Source organism: Calypte anna, chromosome 28 (genome assembly GCF_003957555.1).
Source record: "Calypte anna isolate BGI_N300 chromosome 28, bCalAnn1_v1.p, whole genome shotgun sequence".
Taxonomy (NCBI): domain Eukaryota; kingdom Metazoa; phylum Chordata; class Aves; order Apodiformes; family Trochilidae; genus Calypte; species Calypte anna.
Genome location: NC_044273.1, coordinates 1,277,141 through 1,298,208, shown reverse-complemented (window position 1 = coordinate 1,298,208; position 21,068 = coordinate 1,277,141). Strand labels below are relative to the sequence as shown.

The window sequence follows — 21,068 nt, the reverse complement described above, 5'->3', positions numbered from 1 at the left end:
AGGAAAGGTTTTCCATTCTTAAAATCTCCAGTATTTATCTATTTATTTATTCTTGGTGTTGTGGAGTTCTGTGTTAAAGAATTTAGTGTAGTCTTGGTACACTTCTTTGTAGAACTTCCTACATCTTGTAACTGATAATCCAGAGTTGTGTTGGCTTGTGCCTTAGGCAGCTTCTGGAGATCAGCTATGGGAGGGAAAACCAAAAATGCAACCAACCCCAAAACTTGAATTGAAAAAGGGCTGAAAGCATTAATTCTCCAAGGAAGGAAGATTGCATGGATAGACAGCCAAGTCTATCTTCTGGCATACTTCTAGACCAAGGTTTCCCAGCCCTCATACTGTCATATTTTAGTTAATTACAGAAGTTGTATAAGAATATAGACTCTGAGGAACTTCATTATATCCTGACTGCTTTTAATCTTTTTTTTTTTTTTTTGAAGACCAGATGGTTGAGTGTCATTTGTGCTGCTCTGATGTTGAAATATGCATTCCCAGTAATAGCAGAGTTTGCTTTCTTGTTGCACACTTCATGCTTTGTTCTGAAATTTCTCTCCCTAAGTTTGGTACCTCCTGCTTTTGACTATTCTCACTCTTTGATTACCTTTTCTGAATTTGCATTTCTAATTGTTGTTTTGTTATCCTTTCTTAGAAGCAATAGCAGCAATCTTGTGTGGCCCTAAGATCTTGGTTTTCTGATACACCTTTCACACACTCTCCCATTTAAAAAAAAAAAAAAGGTGTAGAAGTCTTTGAGGTGCCTTATTATGTCAATATATTGGGAGAAGTCTGTAGATCCTTATCCTCTGAGGTAGAGAGCAGGAGTGGAAGCTCATCTGAGCAGTTCATATTTCTGTAGTTCATTTAGTTTCACTTTCTGTTTACCTTAATAGTGCAAGAACAGCAGAATGAAATTGAGCCTTGGAGCTGTGTTACACAAAATGAGTTTGTCATGATGTATCTTGGAGTGATATTACTATTTACAAAAAGATCTTAAAACAGCAGTATTGGAAATAATATAAGATCTAATTGCAGGGTGTACTGATCTGCTTCAGTTTCTCTCTCTGGAAGACTTGTATACTTTAAACATTGTGTTTTGTTATGTCCCACTGGGAAAAAAAAATGATATCTTGTCTTTGGGACCAGGTCACATCTCATTGTAGGTTCATCTTAGCTAGAAATGTTCAGTAGAGAATGTTCTGAAACAACAGACATTTTCTCAGAGACTCTTTTTTCAAAGGAAGCTGAGTAAACCCTGGGGCTGTCTTTCAGTTCTTGGAATGTTCTTACAGCTCAGTACTTTTTTTTTTCCCCTCAGGTGAGCGGGATCAAGAGCCTCTATGAGTCTGAGCTGGCTGATGCTCGAAGGGTCCTGGATGAAACTGCCAAGGAGAGGGCAAGATTACAGATTGAGATAGGAAAACTGAGGGCAGAACTTGAGGAGTTCAATAAAAGGTAAGGAAATGCCAGCATAGTATTTGGACTCAGGAGAAAGCTTTGTATCATCTAGAGCTTTCCAACTCCAGAAGGGTTTCACTTTGCTTGCTACATAGAAGAGTTTTTCCCATGCTTGGAGCTGCAGACCAAATATAGAGCTTTTTAAAAGTAGTTTTTTTTTCCCTTGACATATGTTGTTCTTTTTTCAATGTGCATTTACAACACATTGGTACAAGCTGTGAGTTTTAAGAGGCTGAGAGCCATTTGTGATTGTTTCTATTGGCTGTGTTTGCAAGGTCCTGTAAGACCCAACTAGTGGTACAGTGACCCTGATAAAATGTATATAATAACAAAATACCTGGAGTTGTAACCAAGATGTGCTCTATTGAGCTCTAATTGCTCTACTGAGCAACCTATTGGTTGATATTTCATTTAGATTGGGGGAAATGGTTTAGGGGAGAACTTGAAAGGGTCAGGATGGTGCTTGGGCTCGCTCCCAAGGGTCTTTTCCAACCCGACAGATTCTCTGATGCTAAGATGTGTGTGTGCACCCCTGTATAACTCTCATCAACTTCTGTGTTTTCAGCTACAAGAAGAAAGATGCAGATTTGTCTGTGGCTCAGGGTCGCATTAAGGATCTGGAAGTGCTGTTCCACAGGAGTGAAGCAGAGCTCAACACTGTCCTCAACGAGAAGCGCAATCTGGAGGCAGAGGTGGCGGAGCTGCGGGCCCAGCTTGCCAAGGTCTGCCAGGAAAAACTCCCTTTGCTTCCCCCAGGAGAGCCTGGGGATTGGAAAGCTTGTTGGTTTGCTTTGCTGTTAGTTTAGAACCTCAACTTCATGGATCCAGCTTGCTTACTGCTGAACCTTTGCCTGCCCCTCTTGGGTAGGCAACGAAATAGTAAGAAATCCCTGTAACACAGCTGAAGGAGCATCATGTTGTGTAGGGTTTGTAACCAAAAGCTTTTAGGTAAAACTTTCTGGTGTTTCTGTATTCATGAGATACCAGGTTACCAAATGTGAGGGTTTTTTTGGTTTTGTTTTTTTAAGGTCCTGCTAGTGTACCCCAGTGGGCCTACACTAGCAAAAAAACATGTGCCTGTGGAATTAATCCTCAGCACCATTATCATACTCTGTGGAAATAATCCTGTTTTAAAAAACTGGCAGAAAAAAGTGAAAACTGGTTTTTAATATTCACAAACAAGGGTTGCTTTGTGTGGATTTTGGTTTTTGATTGTTTGGTTGTTTTTTGATTGTTTAGTTTGTTTTTTGTTTGGTTTTGTTTTTGTTTTAATTATGATTGGTTTGATTTTTTGGGGGGGGGTGGGGTTTGGGTTTTTTGTTTAGATTTCTTTGTGGTTTTAGTTGTTTTGGTTTTGCTTTGTTTTTATTTTTTGCAAATTACTGGCTTGACATTGGATTTGTTCTGAATAATTGGTCAAATGAAGACTGTACATATTTATGGATGGAAAAGAAGGATCCAAACAGAATTAAACCTGTCTTTAAAATTCTTTACCAGGCTGAGGATGGTCATGCTGTGGCTAAGAAGCAGCTGGAGAAGGAGACCCTGATGCGTGTGGACCTGGAGAATCGGTGCCAGAGCTTGCAAGAGGATCTGGATTTCAGGAAGAATGTGTTTGAGGAGGTATTACCAGCTTAGTTACCTCACTGTAGTTTGAAGTTCATGTAGCTTTTAGTCAAACTGACCATAAGCAAGGTAGGGAAAAATCAGTATTATCCTTGCTATAAATGTGTTGAGTGATAAAAAAGGTTTTGCAAGAGTTAAATGGTAAATCAGTGGTGAAGCTGGCATGAGAGCCAAGTGATAAGGGTGTTGTTCCATGGGCAGGTGAGCTACTGGAGCAGCTGACTGCTGTGGAAAGTCTTGTTCCCTCTCTCTGGACCTGGTTGCATGGCCCTGTTCCTCACTTGCACCAATTTTGGTGCTTGTTGAACCTGACTATGACCTGTTTGAATTGATGAGAACAACATGAAATTACCCTGCTTTTTGCAAGGGTAGTTTTCTGCCTGTTTAGTGGGTTAGTTGGCTCATGGTAGTTCTGGTGAGGATCAGAGTCATTAATAAATAGTGGGAATGCACAGGTGTGGTCTGGAAAAGAGAAGCATGACCTCCTCTACACCAAATGGCCATTTATTCCCTCTTGTGAAAACAAACTTGGACCTTTGGTTCTTCTGCAAGCTTATTACATTGTGACTGCTGAGCAATTGCCACGTTTCTGCCCTTCATCTTGCCTATGATGTGATGAGTTGTGGCTCACCATGCCTCAAACCATTTCAGCCTGATTAACTATTAAAATAATTAAGGGGTTTTGTCCCATTTTTGCTGTCTAAGTGACTTGAGTTATCCATGGAATTAAATGAGTGTCCATCCAGAATTAAGGAATGGGGCAGGGCTGCCTAGGTAAGGAAATGGCTGGAGCAGGAAAAAGAAACCAACAAGGTAGCTCCTGCCTTGTTCTGAACATTGTCTCACTTCCATGCCCTGGATTCCTTCATAACAGACCCTTAGAAGACTTTTAAAAATAACTTTGCTTTCTGAGGAGAGTTGTGTTGCCAGTGACTAAAGGTGATGCTAAATGAGACAGTAATCCTAAAGATTGCTGTGCTGGAGTGGGGCTGTTTCTTTCTTTAGTCATCCCTGGAGCTTTTTGATCTTGTATGGACCAAATCAGCACACAAAGTAAAAAAGGAACTGGTTTCCCTTAGGTGAGTGAATTCATTTCATTCAGTGAGGGGTCCAAAGTTCCTTCAGAGCTGTAATATGACTGTGAGTGTGGCAAGTGAAACCAACTTATTCCTGTGGTGTGGAACATCAGCTCAGCCCTTCACCTGATACTTCCTAGTCCCCCATGATACTTTTGTGAGAAGTCACTGTTACTGAGAGTGCTTCTTGCCAACTTTTGTGGTATAAAACTGCCACAAAATGGAAACCTTCTTCCATAGCACATCAAGGTGCATTGCTGTGAGCAGAAGGGTATGTTTCTAAGAGTCTGCTCTTAAATGTGAAGCATTTCTGCAAAACAACTTGGAAAGCAGCTCTGAGGTGGTGCTGGCCTGCTGTGACTCCAGTTCAGACATGCAAAGTGAGCCTGCTTGCTGTTCCTCCTTCCTGCCCTGCTCCTACCTTCAGACCTCCTCCCAGTACTCAGCACCACTCCCTTGTTGTCTCCCCTGCCCTCAAGGCAGAAATGGTTTCTCTCTCATCTGCATTCAGGTCTGGTCTGCTCTCTGCAGAGCTCAACATGATTGAGTGTGTGGATGAACCTTCCCCCACAGGTTGGGACCAGTGTGCTGAGCTCTACAGAAATGAAAAGTCCTTTGTACAAACTCTGACCAGAAAAAAAAATTATATTTCTGTCTTTGGGATTCCTTGGGTTGCTGCCTGTCACAGCTTAGTTTGGGCAGAGCCCAAAGCAGAGGACAGAATTAACTATTCCCCCCCACCACAGGAGTAGATAAAAGGGCAATAAAGACTGGAGACTTGAAGTTGGAAATTGAAAACAATTGGAGGAAGATTTACTAGCACAGAGGAAAGGCAGAAGGAATAAAGTAACAAAAATACAAATATACAACCAGGTCTGGATGGGGGCAGGGAAGGAATTTCTCTTTGTTTTGTAAAAATTTGTTTTCTTCTCCCCCCTCTGCCTATTTTGACTTGTAGCATAAAACCACTCCCTACCTAAACTGTATATGAATATCTTTAAAGTTTCATCTAAGCTCATTTTAAGAATTATGTCCTTCCAAATGAAAATGGTAATTTGGACCTGTTAGTACATGAGCTGTTATTAGGCTTAAATGCCTTCAATACTATAGCTTCTATATACTTCATAATTAGTACTGAAATAGCTAATTGTTGTCTGAAGGTAATTGCTTGTACTGTTTACCTTAATGTGGGAATTTTTCCCTTTTTTTGTTTGTCTGTGTGTAGGAAATAAGGGAAACAAGGAAACGCCATGAACATCGTTTGATTGAGGTGGACACCAGTCGCCAGCAGGAGTATGAATCTAAAATGACTCAGGCCCTGGAGGATCTGAGAAACCAACATGATGAACAAGTCAAACTGTACAAAATGGAGCTTGAGCAGACCTACCAGGCTAAGGTAACTCCTGCTGTCTAACAGGAAATCCAGTGGAGGGAGATAAAACCATTTCCAACAGCCTTGCTGTCTTAAAGAAGTGATTCTAGTTGGAAGCAGTTTTGTCCCAGTGTTTAAATGCTTCCTCTGGTGCATAGATGCTTTTCCAGGGAAGTTACAGCCCTAGGAGGATGGGATTCTCCCCCTCTGCTCTGCTCTTCTGAGACTCCACCTGGAGTACTGTGTCCAGTTCTGGAATCCCCAGCATAAGAAGGACACAGAGCTCCTGGAAGGTGTCTGGAGGAGCACCATTGAAATGCTCAGAGGGCTGAGCACCTCCCTGTGAAGCCAGGCTGAGGGATTGGGGTTGTTCAGCCTGGAGAAAAGGAGGCTCTGAGGTGACCTTAGAGCAACCTTCCAATATCTGAAGGGGCTACAAGAAAACTGGGGAAGAGCTTTGGACATGGGGGTGCAGGGAAAGGACAAGGGCAGGCTTTCTGTGTCTATTCTGTACTCAGAACCCTGTGAACAGCAGAGCTGCTGAAGAATTATTTTTATAAAATAAAAATGTGTTGTGCTGTGTTGGTAAAGAACATGTTCTGTCTGTAACTCTTCTTGGAACATGGGCATCTTCGTTCCTGGATTCCAGGATATGCAGCAGAATTGTTGAACTCCAGCTCCAAGGCATGAGAAGGATGCTTTTTCTATCTATTTTCTATCTATGAAACTTATCAAGTAATAGCTCAGTAGCTTTGAGCTCCTTTGTTGCTCTGTCACATTTGGTAAGAATTAACCACTAGAACTTAAGATGAGAACAAACAATGTTGGCAACCAGTAGGGAAAGAGTGCAACTAAAAGCATTGTGTTCATTCTGGGGCAGGATGTCATCTGGAGTGCTGTGAGTAGTTTGTCTTTCTTTAAAAGCTAGTACAGAGAAGACCAACAAAGGTAATTACAAGTATTGAACAGGTCCTGCATGAAGAGAAGTTTAAAATAAAACTTCACCTAGGAGAAGAGATGAGTCAAGAGAAGGGATATACATATTGGATGTCTGTAAAAGCATAAGTAGCATAGAGAAGATGAATGAAGAGTGATTGTTTCTTGTTTTTTCAGTAGAAGCAGGGACAGTGAATGGCCAGTGGCAGAAAGAAACAAAAGGTGGTTGCTCTGTGCTAACATACAGCTAAGCTCCTTGCCCCATAAATTCAAAAAGCTGAGCCAAATTGCTCCCTGAAAATTCTACTGAAAAGACAATAAGGATGAAAATACTGGCTCTGGCTTAGGAAATCTGAGTTACAAATGCCAGCTGAGGCAAAAGAGCCATGGAGACCAGGATGTGAACTCAGAAGCCTTTGCCCTGCCCCAGTGTGATTGTTCTAATGGCAAACAGGCAGATAGTGTCATCACCTGAACCTCAGGTTTTGGAAGCTGTAAGGCTGCTAATGTAATAAAAGGGCTAATAAACTATTTATAAATAACATTACCAAATCCTACAGGAACAGGACTGAAATACTTTCCCGCTCCTTAGGGCGTTTCCTTAATGTTATGCAATTCATACCATAAACTTAGCAGATTGCCTTTTAAAAATATTTATAATTATTTCTTACCCAAACCTTGCTTTCCAGCTGGAGAATGCCAAACTCTCCTCTGACCAAAATGACAAAGCTGCTGGTGCAGCTCGGGAGGAGCTGAAGGAGGCCCGCATGAGAATAGAAGCTCTGAGCTACCAGCTGTCTGGCCTCCAGAAACAGGTAAAGGGACTCAAGATTCCTTCCCTTCCAACACTGTGTCCTTTGGATATATTATCATTTCTATCACTTCATCTTTTCTGAATTTTTTTTTTTTTTTGGAGAGAGATCTTTGTGTTCATTTGAGAAGCTCAATTTTGAGGAGGAGGTGAATGAGCTCCTGGGTTCTCTGCTCTCTCCCTAGGCCAGTGCAGCAGAAGATCGCATTCGTGAGTTGGAGGAGATGATGGCTGGGGAGAGGGAGAAGTTCAGGAAGATGCTGGATGCAAAAGAGAGGGAAATGACAGATATGAGGGACCAGATGCAGATGCAGCTTACAGAGTACCAGGAACTACTTGATGTTAAATTAGCCCTGGATATGGAGATCAGTGCTTACCGAAAACTCCTGGAAGGAGAAGAGGAAAGGTACATAGAGATTCCACATTCTTTTCTTGGGACTGGCAGGTGGTTTGTTTTTTGTTTTTTTTAATTTCTTATGCTCATTTTTTTATCATTTGAGCAGAAATGCCCAACTAACTTCTTCACTGAATACTGGCTTCTCAGAGCAATTTGTTGTATGGAACAAATTCAGATGTTCTCATGTGACCACTTATTTTGGTTGTTACAATGGTCTCAGAGTACAGTGGAACTGCAGCAGTAGTGGATCAAGGGTTGGACTTGATGATCTCTGAGGTCCCTTCCAACCCAGTCGATTCTATGATTCTATGAAAACAGAATTCTGTTCTTGACATTAATCTCTGCTTAGGTGTTTAATTACTTCTGTTTTCATGTTTATAAAATACGTGTCTCAAGAGTAGCATGTTTAACAGCAGATCTACTGGAGGGGAGGGCTAAGTACTATGTATTCAGCTACCTTTCTATGTCACATAATCAAACTACCTGAGCATTTCTCAGGGATAGCATGAATGCTCTGGAGAAGAGCAAGGAGGCTGTGAAGGGATCCAGCACAAGTCCTGTGAGGAAGGGGTGAGGGAGCTGGGGGTGTTCAGGCTGGAGAAGAGGAGGCTCAGGGGAGACCTCATCACTCTCTACAACTCCTGAAAGGAGGTTGGAGCCGGGGGGGGGGGGGTCAAGCTCTGCTCCATCAGTCAGACAAGAGGCCGTGGGCTTCAGCTCTGCCAGGGGAGGTTTAGGTTGGATATTGGGAAAAGTTTCTTTGCAGAGAGGGTGATCAGGCATTGGGATGGGCTGCCCAGGGAGAGGTGGATTCTCTATCCCTGCAGGGTTTTAAGAAGAGACTGAATGTGGCACTGAGTGCCATGGGCTGGGAACCACAGGGGGAATGGATCAAGGGTTGGAGTTGCTGATCCCAGAGCTCCTTTCCAAGCTGGATGATTCTGGGATTTTCCCTGCAGTCCTGGCACACAGTGAGGCTGCTGTCAGCCCAGGGCTGTCCTGCAGTTCCACCTGTGCACACTCACTCTACTGCCTGTATTGTAGCATTGTTGCTTTGTGTGTGGCTCCCTGGCTGAGTTAATGAAATGTTTCCTTCTCTGGTGTTCAGGTTGAAGCTCTCCCCAAGCCCCTCCTCCCGTGTCACAGTCTCCAGGGCCACCTCCAGCAGCAGCAGCACCACCTCCCTTGTCCGCTCCTCCCGGGGCAAGAGGAAACGCATTGAGGCAGAGGAGCTCTCAGGCAGTGGCACAAGTGGCATTGGCACTGGGAGCATCAGTGGCAGCAGTAGTAGCAGTAGCTTCCAAATGTCCCAGCAAGCTTCAGCTACAGGAAGTATCAGTATAGAAGAGATAGACCTGGAGGGCAAATATGTTCAACTGAAAAACAACTCGGAGAAGGTGAGTGTCAGCACAACTCCTAGAGAGCAAGGAGGTGGAGCTACACTGAAAGGTTCCACAGCCTTTTGTAGCAGGAGTAGGTGGGGTCACTTGAAACATCTCCAGGTGCAGCATCCTGCAATTAAAAGAGGCATTTGAAAGCTGAGTGTAGCAATGTGTGAGCATTGCTTTAATGTTTGCTGCAGGAAGAGAACATAGTTTGTGTCCCAGTGTCTGAACGTGTACCTTGCTCATGTCAGCAGCCAGTCTGTCTCTAGCAGAACTTTTTCTTTCTGTGACATGCACATCATCCTAAATTTTGCTGATGCCCTTTGGAGATTCACCTTTCAGACTGTAGTGTCTATCCACTGTTACTGGGCATAGAAAAGTACTTTCAGGTTAGAATGCAGCTGTCTAACAGCCATGTAATTCAATTTATATTCACTTTATTTTAAAAATAAAGAGCTCTGAGGTCTGTTTGCTGTTTTCCTAACTTATGACTCTCTCTATTAGGATCAGTCTTTGGGTAACTGGAGACTGAAACGACAAATTGGAGATGGAGAAGAAATTGCTTACAAATTCACTCCTAAGTATGTCCTCAGAGCTGGGCAGACTGTAACAGTAAGTTTTCCATTTACAGTATGTGAACAACACACTGTTTTGCTGATCCTGTGACAGTTGTAAATCTTTTGGTACGACCTGATTTGGTGTATGGCTTTATAGATTTTGGTTTCATATCACTTTAGATGAGCAGGATTTCAACTACAAAGATACAGAACAAAACCTGAATTCCTGTATTAACACTTCAGTATTTAAGAATATTTTGGACACAGGGAAACATGGAGAAAAAGAAGAAAGTATTTTGGGGGGTAGATCAGGGGCTGGGTTTTGTTTGGTAATTTTTGTTTGGTTGGCTTGGTGTGGTTTGTTTTTTTTTCCCAAACACCTGCCCAGGTTTAGAACACTAATCCCACACAGTCTCTTCATGAAATAGGAACATTTCTGAGCATTTAGTCTGGTAGATTTATTACTAAAGACCAGGTGTTCTCTACCTTAACTGTAGTAGAACAGCTGCTTTTCTATAGTTTTGTATTTTATGTTCAGTCTGCAATGGATGTTCTTTCAGAAGGAAAAAAACCAGCCTCTTGTAGTGAGTTCCAGGTCTTTCTGTGAAGTATCAATTGCTCAGATACATAGAGAAGATAAATTGATATACAAGTTGCATTTTGTCTTGGCTCCCCATGGTATAGTCATTGAGACAGCAGTAGGAGACATTTGCATATTCAGAAAATAATTAATGACTGCCATAATAGGTAACTTTTATTTTTTTTATGGCTAGTCTTGTTACTTGTAAGTTGTTATTTCTCTCTACAATAATGGTGAAGGTAAAAGGGGAATAAAATTGCCACTGGAATTAAACAAAGCTGGTAGGTAGAAAGAAATGGGAGAATGACAGGGTTTTGTATCTTAAAATTTTGCATAAATGGCTAATTAGAGAATATCTTTCTCTCTAGATTTGGGGTGCAGATGCAGGTGTGTCTCACAGCCCCCCCTCTGTTCTGGTGTGGAAGAACCAAGGCAGCTGGGGCACTGGAGGAAACATCCGCACGTACCTTGTCAACTCTGAAGGAGAGGTAGAGTCTGGAGAAAAATAGCTGGGGGCTGGGTTATCTCCCAAACTCTTCAATTTAGGGGTAGGGGGATGACAATGACAAAATCCTAATCTTTAGGATCTCACAGAATTTTTTCTTGGTGGGGAAAAGCCCTTTAAGGTCATCAGGTCCAACTATTAACTCAGCTCTGCCAATCCAGTGCTTAACCCACATCCCTCAGCACCACATCTCCAGGGCTTTGGAACACCTCCAGGGATGGGGATTCAACCACCTCCCTGGGCAGCCTGTTTGATGTTTAACAACCATTTCACTGAAGAGGTTTCTAATACCCCATCTAAACCTCCCCTAGAACAACTTGAGGCCATTTCCGTTTGTCCTGTTGCTTGTTCCTTGGGAAAAGAGACTGAAACCCCATCCCTCCCCCAGCCCCATTTCCAGTCTCCTTTCAGGGAGTTTGTAGAGGGAGAAGGTCTCTCCTCATCTCCTCTCCTTATCTCCTCTGCTAATTAGGGGGATCAACATCCCCACTTGTTTCTCACATTATGTAATGTCTCATAAAGCTCCTATAGAGTTGGATCTGCCATGAGCTTGTATAAAATTGACTAACACCCATCTGAAACATGGCTGCTTCCTCTCAAATCCTTTGGTAATAGAAAATTCCTGAAGCTAAGTTAAGATTACCATGTCTTTTAGTGGACAGAACCAGGAATGTTGTGGGTTGCAGGCTATTTGCTTGCATAGCTAGCATTAAATTTTAGGGCAAGTTGCTTTAAAACATAAAAAAAAAAAAAGAGGTATTATGTTGATGGTACAGCAAAATCTGGAGATCCAGACTATTGATCATCTCCTTATCTGTCATTTTGTGTAGGAAGTTGCAGTGAGAAGTGTTACTAAATCAGTAGTCATGAGAGAGAATGAAGAAGAAGAGGATGAAGCAGAGTTTGGAGAGGAAGACATTTTCAACCAGCAGGTAATAAGATGCAGACCAGAGGTGCCTCATGGGCTGGATCAATCAGACAGATGATTTAGTGGGATCTCTGCAGCTTTTTTCAGCTCTGGGCTTCTTGGTCCATTTTTCCAGTGGCTGCTTGCAGAGAATGCTCTTGGAATGCACAGAGTATAATGTGTGCAGTGCTCCTGGAACTGCTGCTTGAGTCAGTCATGGTCCAGCTCAGGCAGTGGCTAATTCCAGATCAGACTGCCAGGGATCTATGGAAATCTGCATCACATCAGGTTTGCAGCATTGTGAGGGTGTAGATTATATTTTAGGATTGGTAAAACAAGTTGTAGCAGTGTCCCTCCCATTCCAGTATTTGCTTTTCTATAAAATAAAGAGGCTGTGCTCTATGGAAGTAGAATATAACCACAGGAAAATAAACCCACTAAAATCCAGGCAAGAGGGAAGTGCCTCTGGTGCTGCAAACTTCAGCTACTGTTCAAATAAACATTGGGGTTTTTAACAATATCACCTCTGTGTTTTCACAGCCCTTAGTTATGTGCTTTGAAATAAGCAACCAGCAGAGTGAAAGAGAGAAAGATGCTTCATCCAGGTGATACCAGAAAATATTTTAAACTTCAAACTCAAGCAATTTTCTCTCCTGATCAGAGGCCTTTTCAGCAGCTCCTGACCAGCAGCACTTTCACACAAAAAAACCCTAATTCTGTGCTGGTTTCAGGGTGAATTCTCAAAGCATTTTTGGTCTCTGGGAGATTGAGCAGTGTATTGGTAGTATAGAACAACTGAAACCAACTTTTTTTTTACCCAGCAAAGCAGTTATGCAGCACAGAGCTTTCTTAGATGGAAAGATCCTTTGGAATAAAGGGTGGGAGTTCCTGTTTCAGTCCGAAGCTAAGGACATAATGATTTTAATTTATTACCTGTAGCAGTGTTGAGAGCATGGAGATGAACTCTTCAGCATCATAGAAAACCCCAAGCAGAGCAGCAGTGCCTTAATCCTGGCAGCAGACATTCTCTGAAGCTCTGATGTTCCCTGAATATAACTAACTACCAAAAAAATGCTTTTAATGATTCAGCTGGTACCAGAATCTCTGCTTAAAATATGAAAAGCTAGGAAGGATTGAGTTCAATTACATCTCTTTTATTTTAGGGGGATCCCAGAACAACTTCCAGAGGATGCTCAGTGATGTGAAGAAAGGAAGAAGAAGACAAAACAAAACAAAAACAAACAAACCCTATTATTTGCTATTTTTTCCTCACTTCTTTTTATTTTTGCTAATTTTTTCCCTCCAGAGCCACTGAAAACTATTTTTATATGCATCATCTGATTACTTTAAAGTTTACTCCTTGGTACATTTTTATAAAAAAAAAACTAAAAAAAAAAACTTTACTGAACAAAACTGCCAGAATTTTTAATAGATTTCTTTATTTTTCCCTGTTTGTTGAAACACTATATTGGAACATAGCATTTTTCCCCATCCAGAATTTAAAGTACAAACCTGCAGCAGAAAAGAAATTTTTAGCTACAATGGGATGAAGCTCCTTGAGTGTTTGGTAAATCAATAATTGGATCTATAACCAGGATAACTTTTTGTTTCTTCAAAGTTTAAGAAACCTTTTTAATCTGCAGGGCCCCAGGAGAGATTCACAGTAGTGTTTCCTCCACACTCAAAGAAAAAGTAGCATCTTGCCTGGAATCCTCAGCAGTGCCCCACTAAAAATCCTTCTTTCCCAATGGAAGTAAGACAAGGAAGCTGCTTTTTGGGACATTCTTAGGACCATGGCATCTTGTCCTGCTCCAGGGTATGACAGCCTAGTGGTGAAAAGATCTGAGAATGTCAGCACCTTGGCTCCGTTACTGTTATTTCAGAGGATGGAGAGTGATGAGCTCTGCCTACACTACCTTAAGGTATGGAAGTGTCAAACCCAGAGTTTTAACTATTTTCAAGGGATTTTGACATTTTCACAAATAAGACCTCATTCAAACATGGGCACAAGTTGTGTTGTACATTATTTATGATGCTAAACATCATGATTTAATGCTTTTGATGTACTCAGCATTAAACAGAATGATTAAGATTTTAGATGTTAAAATGTTTTTACTTTTGGCAGTGATAATATTGTGGATTTTGAAGGTTATCCTATATAAATGTTGACTTTTTTTAATCAGAGCTAGATGCAGATTGTTCATACTTCTCTTATATTCAAAGGGCCATCATCAGATATCTTAAGGAGTAGTATTTGCAAAATAGTACAGAAATAGTTTAATGACTTTTTTAAAAAGTGAAAAGGAACAGCTGTTGCTCAAGACATAAGCATTGCTTTTCAGTGCTCAAATCCTTGAAGTAAAGTCTGACACTGAGTGAAGGGAAAGAAATGCTTTTTATAGAAAATGCTTTGTGTGACTAGCAAGATATTTTTATTTCAGTGTGATGCATTTTGTGTCTAACAGTGTCCCTTTAGCTTAAAGTTTCTTCTGCTGCATTTCTGTGGAGATAACTGCCTCCTGTCAGAGTTAGTTGTCAATTTAGCAGTGCATTGGTAAGCACTAGGTAAAATACTTGACTGCTTCAAAGAATGTATTGGCTACTGTACAAGGAAATGTTTTTTTTTTCCACTAGTTATTAGTTTGGATACAAAATTTGGATACCCTTTGATGCCAGCATAGAATCCTGTTTTTACCTCTCCCCTTAAACTCTGAGCTTGTCATTCAAATAACAAAGAGTCCAACAGGATACAAGGTTTGGATGTTTTCGGTGGCTTTTGGACATTATGTTCTCTGAACAGTATTGTGACTGACAGATATAACCTAGAAGGTCAGTTTAGTGGCTTTGACTGGTGGTTTTGTAATGCAAGCAGGGTGGGAACAAAAGGGTTTCTTTAAGCTTGAGGATTTATTTTGCCATTTAAAAATAAATCAGAGATGCTTCTCTCTCGATTTGAACAAGAAAAAAGAATCTGCAATGACTGAATTACTAAAGTGAAACAAATTTAGATTTATGTTGTAATCCATAATCAGAAGATCTGTAACAAAAAAGCAGTGTGAAGATTTGGCTGTTTGGGCTAAGGGGATAAATTTCTTGATGTACTTGGTCATTTTTCTAATGTAATTTTCCCACTCTGCTTGAGTAGAAGGTTAAATATGTAGTAAACCATGTCTATTTCTCTGTAAAATGTTATCTAGTGAAATTATGTTTCTCAGACATACTGTTATCAATTACCTTTTCAAAATTTGTTGTTATGCAAACGAATGCAATCAATGTAAAAGTATTTTTGCAATGCACCTTCCAACCACTGGACAACATTTCCCTTTTTGACCCACAGCTTCTAGAATATACTTAACATTTGAGGGCTTTTTGCTTCTTTTTCTAAGGATCTGTATTTATGTTTTTTACATTGGCCAGTTTTCAGGTTGCTTACTCTTTTTTAAGGTTTGTTCTGTGATCTGAAATACTAAAGCACTGAGTGTGTAGTTAATTTGCATTTTTCTGTGTTTTTTTTTCTTTTTAATGATTTTTTTTTTCCTGTAAAGAATGGGCTAGGAAAGGCAGCTTGAATGAGGAAAAACCTCTTGATACCTGAGCCATAGTTTTCTTAATAGCTACTGTATAGGGAGTGTGTCATCTTGTAGTCTTAAGGACTGGTGCTTGCAGATCCTCTGTGATGAGCACTGTGCCCTTCAGTACCAGTCTGCAGTGTGTCCTTAGATCTGGAACTGTGTCCTTTAGCTTTGGAAACAGGATTTTGTTCTTCAGTACCATGTTTAGGTATGTACAGGTGTTCATATGAAACTGATATCCCTGTGGGAAATGCCCACAGTCTAAATGTGAGTGATTCTTTGGCCACATTGCTTCAAGAAATAATTCCTGGCTGTCAATGACAGGACACAAACTACTGTATTCCATGGATTTCTCTAGATGCCATCCTTTCCTCTGGCTTTTGCTGCTGAGCTTTAGTGTAACAGCACTATCCCTTTAAAGCTCCATACTGGGAGCTTTTTTTGGCTTAACCAAACCATTGGTCTTTTTTTTCCTTTTCTGTCTTTCAGTTGTCTTTCTTTTTTTTATTCAGTATAATTAAAGCTTTTTGTTCACATAAAATCCAGTGTCCCCTTGCCCTCTTTTCCTACTCAATCCTATATCTGAACAACTCTTGAAGTTGGAGGATGTTTTGTATTTCTACTCCAGTGTCTGATACCAGGTGTAGAGTGTAAAGGAGAAATTTGACTTGTCAGGAGAAAAATATTTTAATTCTTCTTAGATTAGGGAAGTTTGCCAGTTAGAGCTTCTATCAAAGGAGTTCCTTAAGTGGGTGGTGGTATTCCAGAAGAATTAGCAAACAGCTTTATTCTGGATGAATAGTAAAAATGATTGCTAAATGGTTCTTGCTGAGAGGGAGAAGGAATAACAGCATAACTGCAGCAGGATAGTTAAGCCAGTCTTTTAATTGTGTAAATTACACCAATAGAAGATGATAAATGCAGACTGCCTGCTCCTGACTTCATACCCATCAAAATACTCATGTCAGAGTAAGTCCATCCATCTGCAGGCTGCAGAGAGCCTCTGACACCTCAGACTTCTTTCTCCTTTGCCTTCTGTGTTTGTTACTTTATCTGGTGTGTTAGTGACAGCAATAGAGCAGCTGTGATTCCTCTGCTGTTTCCTAGTGCAGGAGCCTGGATTTGCCCTGACAAAAGCAGTAGTTTAGTGATGTCTGAGCACTTCAGCACCATTTTGCCATTAGATTGGAGTTGCCTGGGTTAGTCAGTGTTTGTAGCAGCAACCAAAAGTCTCAGGAAGAAAACAAATACCTGCTTCCCATGAGCTGTGATGTGAGAGGCAGGTTTGGGTTCTCTGCAGCTTGAATTAGTCCTGAAAATTGTGAAGCAGTGTGAAGCAGAGGGTACTGTGAAAGGAAATCACTTCATGTGCATTTTTATCCTTGAGCAACAGGACACCTCATGGTCAGTTCAGGGATCTTACTGGGTTTATAAACCCTTTTCTTTACAATGCTCATACTGTATAAAGGCCCTTTAACTGCAACCTGAGCAGGGGTTAGTTAGAAGAGGCTCCTTGAAATCCTTTCTACACCCCAGAATATTTGCTCTTCTGTTTCTTCTGTGTGCCTCTGACAGACTGTGATGCTGTATGAAAAGATGCATGGTTTGTATCTTTGTCTCACTTCCTCACTCTTAAGCCATTCTTTCTCTTCTTTCTGGCTCTTCTTTTGAAAGTCTTATCTCTAAACAAAGGCATATCCATATTTGAGACTGGATTTTATTGCCACTGTTGGGTCCAAACCCTGTGTGAGCAGGAAACAAAGCCCTGGTGTCAACCAGTGAGTGGAAGGTGAGATAGTGATTGCATTTTTCAAAGCATTGCTTGAGCGAGCTGAATGTCAAGACAAATTATATTGGAGAGTTTCTTTTCTTACATAACATGGCCTGGGAAACAGAATTTTTATTTGCCCTTCAATATGCTTAGCTTTAAACCAGTTTTAAAATAATTTAAGTGTTTTTTTGTTTTTTTTTTTTTTATACAAGACCATATTTACATGCAATTATTATTTGTAAACATATAATGCCTTTCTTGAAATGCTAAGGTCTAGAGAATAAAAAGGATGCTTAATATTGAAAGAGTCCTTTCAGAATAGCACAAGCAGTGAATTGACTTGGAGTTCAGGAAAACAAAGTGGTTTAACTTCCAAATTTTCTAGTTAGCTTTTAATGAAGTGACAGTTCTGTGTTGATAAGGTAGATATTGTTGTGGATTCCAGCTACCCAGATCATCATTACACTAAAATTATGAGCAATAAGCTATTTTAAACAAGATTAAGCCAAAAGGCTTTCTATCTGGGCACAAAATACAATTGAATAAATTGAATATTTTCATTAGCAGTGATGCTTTGTTACTTGAATGGTGATTTTGGGTTTTTTTTCCTAACACAATCTTTATTTAGATAGCTCTGGTTCTAGGTTCTCTCCAGTCAACTGCTGCAGTGGAGTTTTTAAGGTTAAAGTTGTTAAAATAAGGAATGGTGTAAAAGGTTGCAAATGAAAAATACAGACAAAATTATGAAAATGTTCGTGTGGAACTTAAGAAAACTACATAGTGATCTAGACTTTATCATTTCAAAGTGGTTTTTTTTTTTTCCTTTTTAGAATATGCATGCCAAATGTCTTGTCTTTTTCAATGATTTGTAATATACATTTTATGACTGGAAACTTTTTGTACAACACACTCGAATAAATGTTTTGCATTTTCTTTGCTTCTTTTTCTTAATGAATACAGAGGCCACAAGGATGCTTGATCCTGGTGTGAGAGAAAAAGGGCTCTGATCCTTAGGAAGCTGGAAATGGGCAGGAGCATTGCTGTGAGCTGCTGTGTTCATCATTAGCCTAGCTCATTACCACTTCTCTAATTTCTCCTCATAAAATTGCACAATAGGCAACAATTAGGGTCAGCTAATGACAACTTTGTCAGGTATGAAAACATTTTCAAGTGGACAGAGTTTACAATCATCTGTCTTATCTGTGGCTTTGAGCTAAGGAAGCTGAGAGTAGTTTTTTTAGCTCTGCTCAGTTCCTCATCTCACAGGTGAGCTGTGCCCTCCTTTCTGCACATCACATTGACCCAGGAAACTCCACACCCTTGTGGTCTCCCACTTGTTTCCACCAAACTCCTACAGCTTTATTGCATTCCTACATTCTTCCTTGAGATGATCCCATCCTGGAATTCATGCACTTGAAGGGTATGAGTCTCTGACCTCAGTTATCTAAGGCAGAGGGAACCATTGTCCTCTCCTCAAAGGACAGAAGCCATGTTTCTCTGTCACCTCCCCCAGGCCACCCTGCCCCACCCTGCTTTGGGGGGGGGTTGGACTCCGTGATCTCCAAGTCCCTTTCACCCCCTACCCTTCTGATCCTATGATTTCATGTCGGGGTGTGGTTGTGCAGCATTTCTCTTAGTGGCAAAATGGGTTTAAGCCCTTCCCCACGGCCATATTGAGTGGAGCTGTGTCTACAGATGTATTCCTGGTTCAGCCTGGGGAATGTCACAGGCCTGGCCTGGCCCATGGCCCCTCCTGGTGTTTGGGGAGACCCACAGAATCATCTGGGCTGGAAAGGAGCTCTGGGATCATCAAGTCCAACCCTTGATCCACTCGCCCCGTGGTTCCCAGCCCATGGCACTCAGTGCCACATCCAGGCTCTTCTTAAAACCCTCCAGGGATGGAGAATCCACCCCCTCCCTGGGCAGCCCATTCCAATGCTTGATCACTCTCTCTGCAAAGAATTTTTTCCTAGTATTTCCTAATAATTTTCCTAACCCTCCCCTGGCAGAGCTTCAGCCTCTGCCCTCTTGTCTGACTGATACAGCAGACCTTGACCCCCCCTGGCTCCAACCTCCTTTCAGGGAGTTGCAGAGAGTGATGAGGTCTCCCCTGAGCCTCCTCTTCTCCAGCCTCAACACCCCCAGCTCCCTCAGCCCTTCCTCACAGGAATTCTGCTGGATCCCTTCACAGCCTCCTTGCTCTTCTCTGGACCTGCTCCAGCACCTCAATCTCCTTCCTGAGCTGAGGGGCCCAGAACTGGACACAGGACTCAAGCTGTGGCCTCACCAGAGCTGAGCACAGGGGCAGAATCCCTTCCCTGGACCTGCTGGCCACGCTGTTCCTGGTCCAAGCCAGGATGCCCTTGGCCTCCTTGGCCACCTGGTCACACTTCTGGCTCCTGTTCAGTTTCCTGTTAATCCCAGCTCCCTCTCTGACCCTGCAGCCCCGCTCCGCCCATTCCCGCCATGCCCAGCCCCGCAGCCGCCTTTCCAGCCGCGGGACGCGCTGCATTCCCAGGGCCGCCTCCACCGCAGTCGCAGCTGCCATCAACCCTCATCCCCACACCAGCCATGAAGCCTTCGCCTCTCCCTGTGCCCGCGCTACCACGGGCGTCCCCGCTCCCCTCAATCCCGCAGCCCCGACCCCGCTGCCCGCCTGGGGGAGGCAGCGCTGCGCGGGGCGCTCTGGGAGCGGCCCCGGAGACCCCCCCGGTGCACGCCGGGAGTTGTAGTCCCCGACAGCCGCCATTTCGCCGGTAACGTGGGGGCCACGGCCCGAGGTGACTTTGCGGCATGGAGAGCGGCTTCGGTTCCGACTTCGGCTCCGGGAGTGGCGGTGGGGGGAAGCTGGACCCGGGGCTCATCATGGAGCAGGTGAAGGTGCAGATCGCCGTGGCCAACGCACAGGAGCTCTTGCAGGTCAGGAGGGGCGGCGAGGGGGCGGGCGGAGGCTCTCTTGGTCCCCGACTCGGTCCCGTTCTGTCCTAGTCCCGGTCCCGGTTCCGGGCTGGGGGGGCACTGTCCTCGGCGGCTCGGGGGGGCCGTGCCCTGCGGGAGGAGTGCGGGGAGGGGGACAGGGCAGCGGTCGGAGCTCCCGGCGGGGCCCGGTGGCTCCCCGGCCCCTCCCGGTCCTTCCCGGTCCTTCCCGCTCCCCCACCCGGTCCTTCCCGATCCGTCCCGGACCCTCCCGGCTCTTCAGGGCTTTTTCCCTCCTTTCTCCGCAGCGCATGACGGACAAATGCTTTCGGAAGTGCATCGGGAAGCCCGGCGGTTCCCTGGACAACTCGGAGCAGGTGAGCGCGGTCGGGGAGAAGCGGGGACCCGCGGGGCACCCCCGGGGCGACCGCTGAGGGCTGTGTGTCCCGCAGAAATGCATCGCCATGTGTATGGACCGGTACATGGACTCCTGGAACACGGTTTCACGAGCCTACAACTCGAGGCTGCAGCGGGAGAGGGCAAACATGTGAAGAGCCCCCAGGTCCTGGACCAGGGAAGGGACCATGTGGGCGAGGGACAAGTGGCCAGTCCGGGGGGCTGGGGGCCAAATCCTGCTGCCTTTCCAGCCCCTGCCATGGCAGAGCAATAAACCCTCGCTGAACCTTTTGCATCCATTGGCTTTTATTGGCACCAGCCCCAGGAGCAAGTGAATTTTCCATCTCAGAGCTACCGTGAGTTGCTTGGTTTGCATTATGCACTTCCCAGTGGTCCCAGTGGCCAAGGCAGGGGTAAATCCCTGCTGAAAGAGCTGTGAGAGGTAAGGAGCCCTCTGCGGAAAAGGGAGGGCAAGCTAGCAACAGTCCCCTTGCCCAGGAAACAAGCATGGAGCCAGCCATCAGGTAGTTACACAGTCCCTTTTCATCAGTGGAAAAGCTGCCATAAAATGCTCCATGTGCCACACTTGGCTCTTTCTTCCCTTGCGTCTCTATATGTGGGAATCACTTTTGGGCTTGTAGGGTCAAGCAGTGTGTTGGGGAGCAGGTGTGCTTTGAGCAGTTTTGAAGCACAGCCTTGAAAACAGCTGTATAAGCACAGTTGGGGATGAAAAGAGTTGGGAAGTACTTAGGTTGATTTCTTTATAGAATAAAATGTAATGTTTTGTGTGGCTGTGGTATTCTGTA

General features: G+C 43.2%; 2 protein-coding genes across 2 annotated transcripts in view; both read left to right on the top strand.

The window, feature by feature from the left end:
* LMNB2 (lamin B2) overlaps positions 1-17,883 on the top strand; it is a 28,054-nt gene extending 10,171 nt beyond the window's left edge. The window contains exons 2-12 of the mRNA XM_030466415.1: positions 1,316-1,452; positions 2,021-2,177; positions 2,953-3,078; positions 5,383-5,553; positions 7,155-7,280; positions 7,462-7,682; positions 8,782-9,070; positions 9,563-9,670; positions 10,564-10,683; positions 11,531-11,632; positions 12,771-17,883. Of these exons, the coding sequence (XP_030322275.1) occupies positions 1,316-1,452; positions 2,021-2,177; positions 2,953-3,078; positions 5,383-5,553; positions 7,155-7,280; positions 7,462-7,682; positions 8,782-9,070; positions 9,563-9,670; positions 10,564-10,683; positions 11,531-11,632; positions 12,771-12,812 (1,599 nt within the window). The 3' untranslated portion in view covers positions 12,813-17,883. The remainder of the gene's footprint in view (positions 1-1,315; positions 1,453-2,020; positions 2,178-2,952; positions 3,079-5,382; positions 5,554-7,154; positions 7,281-7,461; positions 7,683-8,781; positions 9,071-9,562; positions 9,671-10,563; positions 10,684-11,530; positions 11,633-12,770) is intronic.
* A 1,766-nt stretch (positions 17,884-19,649) lies between these two features.
* Positions 19,650-21,061, top strand: TIMM13 (translocase of inner mitochondrial membrane 13). Its single transcript, XM_030466410.1, has 3 exons — positions 19,650-19,869; positions 20,175-20,243; positions 20,319-21,061. The coding sequence occupies exons 1-3, from the start codon at positions 19,744-19,746 to the stop codon at positions 20,415-20,417; spliced, it is 294 nt and encodes a 97-aa protein (XP_030322270.1). The 5' UTR covers positions 19,650-19,743; the 3' UTR covers positions 20,418-21,061.
* The last annotated feature ends 7 nt before the right edge of the window (positions 21,062-21,068 follow it).

Coding starts and splice junctions, on each gene's coding strand:
- TIMM13 (XM_030466410.1), top strand. CDS start 19,744: ATGGAGAGCGGCTTCGGTTCCGACTTCGGCTCCGGGAGTGGCGGTGGG. Junction 19,870..20,174: donor ACGCACAGGAGCTCTTGCAG/GTCAGGAGGGGC, acceptor CTTTCTCCGCAG/CGCATGACGGACAAATGCTT. Junction 20,244..20,318: donor CCCTGGACAACTCGGAGCAG/GTGAGCGCGGTC, acceptor TGTGTCCCGCAG/AAATGCATCGCCATGTGTAT.